The sequence below is a fragment of the Oculina patagonica genome, chromosome 4 (genome assembly GCF_052425735.1).
Source record: "Oculina patagonica isolate OP01 chromosome 4, crgOcupat, whole genome shotgun sequence".
NCBI lineage: Eukaryota > Metazoa > Cnidaria > Anthozoa > Scleractinia > Oculinidae > Oculina > Oculina patagonica.
In genome coordinates, this window is record NC_135761.1 from 35152482 (window position 1) to 35164726 (window position 12245).

Sequence of the window (12245 nt, forward strand, 5' to 3'; positions counted from 1 at the left end):
GTGACACAGGCATCAACGGGTTAGCCCACAGATTGGAAACACAGACATGGTACCAGTGGTGTACTACCTTCACATGTGGAGGGAACCAGACCCGTCACAGGATTTACATCATACATCATACTAATTGGCAAGGCCGAAACAAAGACCAATTGCACATCCAATTTGTTCCATAGGCGTGATGGGTTCCATGAACAAGTGGTTTGATAAAGGCATTCATGCTTTCAAAAGCAAAGCAACTGTATGCCCATAGTGGTCCTCAGTGTGAAAAATAATAAGCTAAATTGTGCAATAAATGGACATTCATGGTGCATTGTGTTGGCGCATACAGTATTCCCATTAAAAGAACAAAGTCTTGTAGCATGCCGTCTGCCTCTTCAAAGATCTGCGCTTGATATTGAATCGGAACACAAGATTGCAATTGTTCAGACAAGAAGACACCAGTGAAAAGCCAAACCTTTTTTGTACCACCGTAGAGGCAATGAGGTCAGTAGGCACAGTAGGAGAAAACTGACCGCCAGTAACATTCACTGGAACCTCCTGAAAAGTGGATGGTAATGTGGGAGTGAGACTTGCAGGATTCTCAGCTGAGGATAAGGGATGTGACACCTGGTCGGCTACTCTAGTGATCGGCGTTTCGATGAACTGGGGTGACAGCAGGGCCTCCTGTTGAGATGGTTCCTCTGGTCGTGGCGTGGTTGGGGGGCTCTTGGGATGTATCAACTACACCCTCTTGAGCTCCCCATAGTAAAAATACAAATTCTCCCTACTGGTCTCTATACATTCCATTTAGTACTAATTGTGAGAAATTGTCAACAGTTCAAGGCAGTTTTTCTTTGGTGATGACTTCCTTAATTCTCACAACTTTTTCTCAAGACCATATATTGATATATTTGAGGAGAAAGTTGACCACGATCACTCTTGGGGCTTAAAGGGTTAATGGCCTTATTTAACAATTACAAACTCTAGAACTGAAAAGGTTAAATGCAGTCACAAGATAGTTAATATGTTGTGTTACTTTGCTTTCAGTTAAAAAAGTGTGTGCTGAGGAATGCCATTCCTGTTGAAGTGACCATATCTTGCCTTAAAAGTAATTTTTTCAAGGTCTTAGAGTAATGGAAATGGTCTGCCTCAACAATGATTGTGCTGTACGAGCCATCCTTTACCTTCCTAACAAGCACATCAGCTGTAGGTAGCGATGGTTTGTACTTGTTCGCAAGTGAAGTAAATAAATGGCGAAATTTGTCATGATGGATGATCTGTAATTCTGCAACACATCAAGTATTCTTGACGACAGCTCCGCCATTTTCTTCGCATAACATAAAACATTTGAAGCCCTCGAACATTTCTTGAGGCAAATTTCCAGGTCAAAGTCACTGTCCATGGACAAAAAGCACTTGTTTTCTTCATTCTTCGTAAGATGATTTTGTGCCAGTGAACCATCGTCCGGGACAACATTCTCGCTGGCTGGGAAAGGTGATATTTGAACTCTTTTTCTCCGGGCAAAGTATGCTTTTTGATTATCGCCCTGGTCATCTGCAACAATTCATCACTAATTTCTATGGCCAAAGACCGATCATCAGCCATATCGATGTAATTTTGCACGAGTTCGTGAACATTGACGATAAGCGCCATTTTGAATTTGACGAAATACCGCTGATATCCACACAGGCGCCTATTTTGTGTAGTGGCCGATTGTGGCGGGCCAGGGGCCCGCCGTGCAACCTACTGAAGACTTTAATAGCTAGTGCTATCAATAAGACCTGGCACATGCCAGAGCTTTGGTGAGTGTTTTGGGGTGAATCACCAGCTAAAATTCATGAGTTCATGAGTGAGGTGTCTTAAGACTCTTATATTGCTCTCAAACAGGTGCTGTTGAAAGCACTGTGATTAATTCCATGAAAGCTTGCATATTTTCCTCAAAACGTTTATCAGGGTACCGGTGTAGCTAAGAAAACACTACCCCGGCTCATCAACCACACTCACCCACTTTGCAATGTTGTGTAGCATGAAACAATGACATCATCAAATAGGTACCTATTTTTCAACATTACTAAAAGGGCATGGCACTCTTTATCTCAAAGTAGTGATAATTGCCACATTATGGTTCTCAAACCAATAAGGTGTCCCAAGGATTTGTCTGGCATTATAACTAGAAAAAAAAATAACAATGTGACTTACAGATCACTGACTTACCAAGTTGGAGTTTTCTTTAAGGAATTCAACTAAGTTGACTCTTAGTTCTTCTGCTGAAATTTTGACTCCTTTCACAATTTCCAGTTGCTTCGCCAGTGCAAAAAACATGCAATTTCCTGATCCTCGATTATCAGAAATTATAAATCCTTCGTCTAATGCAATCCTTTCCAAATCCTCTGATGCGTGCAATTTTTCGGCATCAGAGAACTGTTGCTGCACATAACCTGTAGGCAAACAAAATACATCAATCAATTTCAATTATTGTTTGTTTATTCCCATGGAAACTTGACATTGTGGTGTAATGGACAGTTTAGTCTCCCCTGGACAACTACAAGATGCTGCTTTTTGCAGACTATGCTGTGTGTTTGGATGTACATGTAAGAACAAATTAAAATTCTAAATGTACGTAAGACCAAATTAAAATCTCTCATAGTCCTATGGGGTTGACTGGATTTTTCAAATACAGACACTACCCAATGTTTGTTTGTCCCTGTTGTTCCATGTTTCAACAAATTTTGGATTGGATTCTTCCATTCCCTCCAGAAGCCTTAACAAATCCTTTATTTGTTTTCTCCAGATGGATCTTCAACTTTATAAGGTCTTCAGTGAGTGGCAGCAGCTTTACCTTATTTTGCTTTTTTGAGCCAAGTGATACAGGGGAGTGAGAGCTGATCCTTGTTGACCATTCGGCTTCAAAAGGTTAATAAAATGCTGGCAATTTTTCATAGACCTCTCATCCTTTTGTCATAGGGCACGTCCATTGATACTAAAATAGTATCTTTGCCTATCTATGTTTTTTCTACGAAATTTATAAAAGCAGTTGTGTCCTTGATATAGGAGTTTTGTGTTTGTGCGATAGGCTGGAGCAGTGTATCCACAAATGATGATATTCTCTCAGTCTGGCTGTTGCAACCTGAGATTATTGGTCTTATAACCGGTATTGGTTTGTGGATTTTTGTAAGCGTATAGAATATTGGTATTCTCCGCAGATTGGGAGTTTGTAGAAACCAGGTTTTGGTCGTGTCATCAATGTGTTTGCCCCGATGCATTTGGTCAATGATGTCATGAACCTTATCTTGCGTATTTTAAACCATAAGAGGTGTGAGAGGTTTATAGTGTTCTCTGTTATCGAGTTGCACTTGAGCCTCATATATTTTCTCTTGCTTATTCACGATGACTGTTGTACTGCCTTTGTCTGCTTTTCTGAGGTTGATAGCAGGGTTGTTTTTCAACTCTTTAAGGGCTATGACTTCATTGTGTGACAGATTGGTTTTAGGCTTAGTGAGCGTGATTTCTGCTAATTGTATTTTGACATTTTCCAAGTAGCTTTCAAGGAAATTGGTAAATAAACTTGATGGACGTTATAACAGTGTGTTCTCTGACTCCACAATAGCAAATACATATTAAAAAACATAAGACGCAAAAAGCGTAAAGACACTATGACATGTAGGCATTTAGCCAAAGAAAGGGAGACAAATGAGAAATTTCTAAAAAAAATTCTCAAACTATCAACTCACTGACAGCCAAGACAGCGTAATATCAAAGGGTCTCAAATTCATACTAACGCCCGTGACAAACGAAACCAGTATTAGGAAACAACTCTTGCGCGACTTTAAGCAAAGAACAACATCCGTTTCACGTTAAATCACAATGGATGCCACCCGTTCAGTGTAGATGTAGTATCGAAAACTCAAGCTTCGTCAGCCATCTTTTCCAGGGCCACCAGGATTGAAAATGGGTCTCTTAAGTGATAAGGGGCGGAAGCAATCTGCCGGACCAGTTGCAGGGAAACCCAGCCACAACCGGGCACGAAAAGTGAATTTCTTGGCCACAACCCAAAAAAGAACGAAAAACACAGACAAAGAAACACTGCTACAACGCAAATTTAAACTCTGGGCCACAACAAGACATGAATAAAAATTTCTGACTGCCACTACCGCTCACAACAAGATGGATAAACACTGTTACAAAGAAAAACTTATACTCAGCGTCAACCAAGCATGAAAAATTAAATCCTGGCGGCCACAAGGCTTAAAAGGCTTAAAAAAAGATTAAAAAACGGCACTACAATGAAATGGTTCTCTTTTATTATTTCAAAAACGCCTAAATACCTGTCATGGTACATCGAGTATTATATCAATAGAATAGCCTTTAGCCTGCCCAAAGCTAACTAAATTTACTAGTGAATGTTTGTGTAAATGAGATGGTAATCTGATTCCAAATTGCCCTTTTGCAATACTTCCCTTTTTACCTTTCAGGGATCCTCTGGCCAGAGAGAGCGAGAGAGTGGTCATGATCTTCTATCCACTCCATGTTAGGTCTGTTTTTTTTTTAATAAAACGTGGTTGGTTTTAAAAAATACAGCTAAATCCCCATTCAAGAACCTGCTGTATGTATGTTACAGGTTCTCGTGATTGACGTTTACTGTCACGTTCGGGAATCCTACTCCTTGAATTTTACTAAAGGGGTGTGCCGCTTTGTCCCTGAGTCTGGAAAATGATGAATTTGCGACCCTGTTCCAGTCAAACATTGAAAAAATAGGTTCTCTGTAACAGACAAGACAGTACACCGTTCAAGACAGTATTTGTCACGCAATGATTTATTATTTGCCTACATCAAGTTTTTACCTTGTAGCCTATTTGGGTAAATACCATCTGCTTCAAGTGTTGTTCTTTCTTACTTACTTACCTAAGCCCATCACTCCAGGTGGAGCATAGGCCATTGACAACACTTTGCCAGTGAGCTTGACCTTTTCGCACAGCTTCCTGCCAGGTGTAACCCATTATCTTAAGTTAGGTATTCGTGTCACGTCGCCAGCTGTTTTTGGGTCGACCTCTCCTTCTCTTCCCCTAGGGGTTTCCAAGTTAGGGACTGGTGAGTGATGTTGCTTTTCACTGCAGTACTTGCAAGACAGCTGGACGTTATGCTAATCTTTAGCACTCCGATCCGTCACATCTTTGAGAACTTCTTACTGAAAAAAACTTGAAGGATATTTTCATCGGTGATTTACTCGACTGAATATGAAAGAACTTGGAGGAGGACGATCGAGGCAGAAATGAAAACAGCAGGGAAGACGTGGAAAGAACTTGAGAAGGTAGCCATGGAAAGGGAGCAATGGAAATCTCTGGTCTCAGCCTTATGTGCCTCCTAGGCGCGAAGAGGATTATATGTATATGAATATGAAAGATAAGTGTTTTATTTTTAGTTACGCGTACATTTAGGTGAGTAAAAGCCAATTCAGCACCTTCACTGGGCATCACTGAGGCTTGACTTTTGCTTTAAAAAAAAACAGCGACATGTTGAAAGCCAGGTTGAAATGTAGCTATGCTTCGTTGTGCATAATTGATCACTTGATTGTTTCAATTTATATTTGTCATTTCTTAAACGTTACTCGCAATCTTTCACATTTGTTAGCTTACGATAGAAAGTCCAATTTCCTGAAGCACAAATTATTACAGAATTGAATGCTTACATTCAATAGCCTGCGAGATTTGTGTGGCAACATGCATATGTTTTGTCATCTTGGTCAGCTTGGACAAGATTGCATCCTCTTTTCTCCGTGTCCATCCTTGAATATCTTTCTGGTCTTGTTGAACTGACTGCCAATTTCTTGAACCTTTTTCACCGCACTTTCATTTCTACTGGGCATTAGGTACATTGTATCTGAAGCTGACATCTAAGATTCAACCAATAAATGAGATGTTTATGGCATGATTTTAGACATGTGTCTGCATTAAGAACAGTGTTTTAAGTGGCATTAAATGATGCGTAGTAAACTTACCCTGGCTAGTCAGTGTCACCATAGTTGTCACTGTCAGGCTCCGTTTGAGTGCTAGCTGCCTAAGAAGTGAAAAGAAGTTGGATTATGATTGGCTGTAACTGATTTTGAAATGGTTGTAAAATAGTACTTGGGGAAATTTATATAAATTTTAAGAGAGCAGCAAACCCTAGAAATACATGTGAAGGATCGTCTTGTTACTCTGTTGGTACAATGTTCATAAAAAATAGAATTGAATTTGCCTGTATATATCCTACGTTGTTTATCAAAATTGACTTGATAGGTTTTTCTTAGCATAACAATACTCTTTGGAAAACCTGTTAGATGGAGAAAACTAAAATATCATTGTTGTCATCTTGTTTCATTGCTAAAATGGATTTCATGCTACCATCTACAGCAGTTTTTTGGCTTAACCCGACGTTACTAATCGAACCAAATCGAACGTTCGATTAATCGAACTTACTCGAACTGAATCGAACTGTAATCACGCGATTAGGTTCGATTAAGTTCGGTAATCGAACAGAATCGAACTCTCACAAAAAATTTTGAGTAATCGAACTAAATCGAACGTTCGATTAAGTTCGATTAGGCTCGATTAAGTTCGACTGGGTTCGATTTGAAAATCATGGAAAATGGATGTTGATTAAAAAACAACGGTCGTAAAATTCACGGTCTAATTACATTTGGCTGCAAATGGCGGTATGTTCCCAATAAACGGGTGTGAATACGAGTGTCACAGGCGCGGTTGTTTAGCCCAGAACAACGAATAAATAAACAGAAAGGAAATTGATGTCAATTTTATTACTGTTTGTCGCTTATTTCTTCACATTCTTTCAACGTGTTTTGTACTCCAATTTGATTCAAGGCTCTCGATAGGTTTCTGGCTTTAGTTCTCGTCATCTGCACTTGGACCTTGAGTGGAACATTTATTCCCCCGCCAACCCGCCAGCGTCCTCTGGGATCGTCAAATGGTTGTCCAGTAACCACACTAAAAATTTAAAATGTACGGGATTAAAACAGTGATTAACTCTAGGATTTACCTCCTAGAAAATAATTGTTCGGCCGAGAAGCTTTGTGTCAAATGTCAAACTTACAATAAACTGCTTACCATTTTAGTTCCTCCCGAATTGGCCAGAAAGGTGCAACAAGCACACGTTCGAGATGCCCCAGTTGACCACGTGCATTTGTTACTTTGAACGCTCTTCCTCTTGCCCCATGTTTCCTTTGTGCCACAAACTCTTCACCTTCATTTACAACAAAAGGGCATTCTTGATAACCTTTGGCAACACACCGAATTTCAACTCGAACTATTTGATTTTTCTCGTGCTCTTGGCTTTCCGACATCTTCAAAACTTCTCCCACGCGTGATCTGACCTTGATGTTTAGTTACTGCGGGAGTTACTGACGAGACGTCACGTACGTAATTGTGGTTTAAATTCTCCAGGAAATTCTACACAGTAGGGTATCGTGAATAGGAATTATTTAAGTAGTTTTGCGAGTACTTGGTGGAAATGAACTTCAGCGTAAAATAAGAATAAAAAATAGAAAACAAGTTCTTGTGCAAAAATCAATCATTGTTTCATTAATCATAAGAAATTTTGCCTTAAACACAAACAGTTTTTAGCACCGAGGCCGAGCGGAGGATATCTACGTGACAGATATATCTGGATATTATATTGGCAATGACGGAGCCGACAGGAAATAAATTGAATTGACGCAGGTGGTCTTCAGGAGCCCGATTTTGTACAACCAAATAAACAAAAGATGGACAACAAAAATCAGCAACTTTCACTTTATTTTTATTTCTCGGCCGAATTACTGGTCGCTTCCTGGAATCTGCTGATTTGGTTGTTCTTTCGAAAGCTGTCCCGGGGTGTACCTGCCCATCTTTTGTCTGGCACGGTGGTTTCGGAACCATGTGGTTACCTGCCAAAAAAAAAAAACCGGGTTAAAACGACAAGAGATAACATACCGGAAATACCATTGACTTAATTCTATGCGTGATGGAGGGGAAAGTAATAGGCAAATGCTCCTGAGAACTCTTACGAAATGATGATAATATATTTCTTGGCTTTTTTCGTGGCAATCAGAGGATATTTTTGTGCACCAACATCCCCACTGCAGGAAATTACCGATCAATTGGAGGCGAAAGGATTTCACGGCGATCTTAAACGAAGCGCGTGTGATAACTCTATCTTTGAGTGCAAGAAATGCGAAAAAAGAATTAAAATAAGTGAGCCAAGCCAAGGAAAATACCTCATCAGAAGACACTCTGAAACTCCTACTCACCGGATAAGATGTGCTTGGATAATAAATGAGGATTACCAAGTGGTATCTTTAAAAAAATCAGGTAGGTCAAAATTAATTATAACATACCTGTTTCTCGGAAAGTTTGAACAAGGTAGCTGCATTTTTCGTTGACTCTCGCTCCAAATTTCCTCCTGTTTTTTGGAATAAGCTGTCTAGCCCTTGTAGTTTCCAATCTTCGAATTCTTCTATAGGCTTGCTTCCCTCCTCTCGGGCCTCCTTTGTCGGTTTTGTCGCCTGTGAGACGTGGTCCGCGCCTGTCGGGAAACAATAAGTTTTTACGATTTCCAATCAGCTGAAATGCGGAAATTGATTAAACTCAATAGAGAATATTCTTATTGCTTTTTGTCCAGGGTTTTTGTTGACCTTAGCCTCTAGCTTACCTCTCTTTCTCTTTCCTTTGGAATTGGAACCAATCAGCTCCTGCTGTTTCTCCTCGTCTTCGAGGAGTTGTTTCATTGTTAGCCAGAGTGCTTTTCCATGCCCTGTCGGCATGACTTCTTGGGAAGTCTTAAGAAGGTCTGAGATGGTGGACTTAGCTCTTCCTAAGTACTTGGCGAGGTCTGACTGAGTAAGGTTTTTTGAAGACAGCCACAATTTCATTTGTGTAGCAAGCTCTTTTGGACTGTCGCTTTCCCGGGTCTGTTGGGCCTGATCGGAATCCTCCACAGTGACAACATTTGGCTTGACTTCAAAGGTTACGACAGAATCGTCATTTCTTAAATTGCGTAAAAGTCTTTCCTTGTTTCTGACAGTGATTTTGACAACAATTACCTCTTCGGATTCAGAGCTCGTGGAAGCCATAACTGAAAACGTTCGCTGTGTTGCACTGAGTAAATTGAAATTTTAACCGGAAACGGCTGTCAAAACGAAAACTGTATGTGACATTTATCAGAAAGTGCCTTCCTCCCTCTGAGACTTTTTTCAAGAGGAAAGAACATTTTGCCGGCGCCAAAGACGAAGGTTACTTTTAGGGACGCGATTACGCTTATTCGTAACATGTATATATATTTTTTTTGATAGGAAAAGGAGCATTGTCAAGTTTTTTTGTGAGCAAAGGGTGCTCCTCTCAAGAGTCTCAGGAACAGCAAGGGACATCTCTCACGTGTTTGAGACCAAAGGATACCTGTGTTAGGCCGCCTTCTGACTCAATTCAAGATGATTCAAGCATAGTTGCAAAAATTTACGAAAGAGATACAATTCTCAAGGTTTGTACTGGGTGTATTTTGTTGTAGTTCGTAATGATCTCGCAACAGGGGTGAATACTGAATGAAGGGGGAGGGGGTGAAATGAGTACGTAAAATGCCCCGGAATGATATTCTTGCAGTGCCACAGACATAACAGGGCAAAAGCAAAGTGAGATGAAATGAAAAATAATAAAAACACATTTGGCAGGTCTAATAACTAACGTTCTTAACAACTGAATTTAATTATTGCTCATTAAAATATTCTCTTATCATGACCCCACCCAAGAAACCTCGATCCGCGTTTATCTCTTAAGTAAACGTACGAGTAATTGGTATGCACACTTGTGAATATGAAAATGATTTCGAGTTTTAATAGTTTTTACTTCTTATTTCAAGGAAGTGAAAAAACAGCAAAAGGAACTTCAAGAACATGTTGGTACAGCCATTGCCCATTCACTCGCTGCAATGAACTATGAATTCAAACAAAATTATCAAAGAAAGAACAAAGACGACGCTGCAGTGTTTCAAGCATACGAGGAATCAAGAGAATCCAGAAAGTCGAACAAAGTAAAAGCACTTGAATCATTCCACGCTGCTGCAGTAAGCTCACGAAAATCAAATACTGGTCATTTGGCTGGGGTAATCGTGGACATGAAATGGAATGATCGAAAACGCGAAATACTTTCAGAACTAAAACACAAGATTTACACGTCTTTAGGTATAAATTCCAAATCGCAAACAACATTATCTCGAAATGCAAGATCTTTATGTAATTATTTAGCAACAAAGCAAACGGTGCACATCTTGTTACAAACTGAAAAAGTTGAAATCCCTCAACATGCAGACTTTCCACCCTGTGTAGAAAAGTTTGCGGAGCTTGTCCAGAGGCCAAATGAAGCGGGTGATGCTGACAAATGCGTTGAGTTTATTAAAGATTTAGTGCACAATGCCGGCAAGGGTACTGGTAGCCGCTGGTCGGAAGCCACAAAGTCCCTTTTTGCTCTAATTCTAGACTATGGAGGTCCGAGTTTGGCAGCTCAAGTGCGAATGTCAATAGGTGGGCCAGGAGCAAACGCTGTTTATCAAACGGCACGCTTAGGTTATATGATTCCGAGTCAGTTGCAGTCATCATCTTTCGCGAAAGCTAAAGATTTTTTTGACAGTGCTGGTGTGAAGGGGCCATATATATTCGCTGTTGATGCCACGCCTGTTGTACCAACTTTAAGGGTGCGCGGTAATAGTGTTTATGGACTCGCAAAAGAAGGAGAAGTCAACGTGAGGACTGCCGAGGACATAATCAATATAGTGTCAGATGAATCCTTAACCAAAGCAAATCAGGTTAACGCACTTATTTTGTCACCTTTACAACAATCAGAGCCCTTTTACATCATTGCTCTGCGTCCAGTATTGAAAGGGGAGAACTATGAGACTGTGAATGAATGGTACTCCACGGCCAAACGATTTGGAGCTGAGAATGGAATGCGTGTTGTGGGACTGGGTGCAGATGGTGATTCCAAAGTACGTAAATTTTACCTACAAAGTTATTTAACGAACGGCGTCAATACAAACAGGCCAGGTTTAGAATATGATGGCTTTGACTTTTCTGCCACTTTAGAAGACTTTGGGGATTTACGAGTTCCTTCGATCATGTTTCCTGACTGGCGACATCTGATAAAGAAGTGGCGAAATCAAATATTAAACACACGAAAAGTTTTAATATTGGGAAAGAGATATGTCCTGTGTGAGCATCTAATGCAAATATACACAAAGTATAAACTTAAGTCTGGCCTGTGGAAATCAGATGTGTATGTAAAAGACAAGCAAAATGTAGATGCTGCTGTCCGGATTTTATCTCCAAGTGTTCGCAAGTGTTTAGCTGATTGGAGCGATGATCGAACAAAAGCAACGCAGGTTTATTTGGCGATTGCCAACTCATTATATCGAGCCTATACTGATGAGACTGTTCAACCTCGAGAACGAGCTAAACTAGCGTGGACTGCCGTTATATTCTTACGGTTGTGGAAACAATGGCTTAATGTAGAAGGGCACGACAACAGTAAACATTTCATCACTGATCAGACATTTACTGACACAATTCTTGCAAGCCATTCCGTTATTCTCAGCATGATGGTTTTCCACAAGTACTATCCGGATGTACCCTACTGTCCTTGGTTTTTCGGTTCTGATATTTGTGAAAAGCTATTCTCTTACCTACGATGTTTTTGCCGTGGAAAAAATAATTTCAGTTTTCTTGACATGCTAGATATTGCTGGAAGGGTACAGAAACTTCAAGAACTGAAGAAAAAGAAGGCACGAACCTCCAAAAGTACTTCCTGGCCTACCGATTTACAAGCAGAAATAATGCTCGGAATGAAAGAAGCAGAAAAAGAAGTGGTCAAGACATTGAAAGAACTTGCAATGATAGATTCACTTGTTAAGGCCAACGTACTATTTAAACATCAGCATTCTGGTGACATTACAATACTTAATGGCGGCACGGCTGCATACATCACCAACGAAAACGCTCCAGACGAGTTGGATGTTTTGTCAATGGAAGAGCTTGTGGATCTTGAAAACGGAATACTCTTAGAACATATTGATGCTAGTAGATCGAGTACAACACAGACTCTAACTGAAATTATTGCGGAGAATCTGTGCAGCAGAGATGACACGGCTAATGAGTTAGAAGATGAGGATGCACCAGAAAACTGCGAGCATTTCAAAATAGGAAAGTGCAAGTTCCAAGATCCTCTGTATCGACCACCGAGAGTATTTCACTG

At 40.2% G+C, this 12245-nt stretch overlaps 2 protein-coding genes across 2 annotated transcripts; both read right to left on the bottom strand.

Moving 5' to 3' along the window:
- Nucleotides 1-6753: 6753 nt before the first annotated feature.
- On the bottom strand, nucleotides 6754-7737 carry LOC144650168 (uncharacterized). The gene is made up of 2 exons (XM_078509827.1): nucleotides 7080-7737; nucleotides 6754-6959 (listed from the first exon to the last, which is right to left on the bottom strand). Exons 1-2 carry the CDS (start codon nucleotides 7313-7315, stop codon nucleotides 6773-6775), a joined length of 423 nt encoding a protein of 140 aa, XP_078365953.1. The 5' UTR covers nucleotides 7316-7737; the 3' UTR covers nucleotides 6754-6772.
- LOC144650167 (uncharacterized) lies at nucleotides 6754-9978 on the bottom strand. The gene is made up of 3 exons (XM_078509826.1): nucleotides 8662-9978; nucleotides 8348-8535; nucleotides 6754-7897 (listed from the first exon to the last, which is right to left on the bottom strand). The coding sequence occupies exons 1-3, from the start codon at nucleotides 9080-9082 to the stop codon at nucleotides 7787-7789; spliced, it is 720 nt and encodes a 239-aa protein (XP_078365952.1). The 5' UTR covers nucleotides 9083-9978; the 3' UTR covers nucleotides 6754-7786.
- Between the last annotated feature and the right edge of the window lie 2267 nt (nucleotides 9979-12245).

Coding starts and splice junctions, on each gene's coding strand:
- LOC144650168 (XM_078509827.1), bottom strand. CDS start 7,315: ATGTCGGAAAGCCAAGAGCACGAGAAAAATCAAATAGTTCGAGTTGAA. Junction 6,960..7,079: donor ATTCGGGAGGAACTAAAATG/GTAAGCAGTTTA, acceptor TTAAATTTTTAG/TGTGGTTACTGGACAACCAT.
- LOC144650167 (XM_078509826.1), bottom strand. CDS start 9,082: ATGGCTTCCACGAGCTCTGAATCCGAAGAGGTAATTGTTGTCAAAATC. Junction 8,536..8,661: donor CAAAGGAAAGAGAAAGAGAG/GTAAGCTAGAGG, acceptor GTTTCCCGACAG/GCGCGGACCACGTCTCACAG. Junction 7,898..8,347: donor TCAAACTTTCCGAGAAACAG/GTATGTTATAAT, acceptor TTTTTTTGGCAG/GTAACCACATGGTTCCGAAA.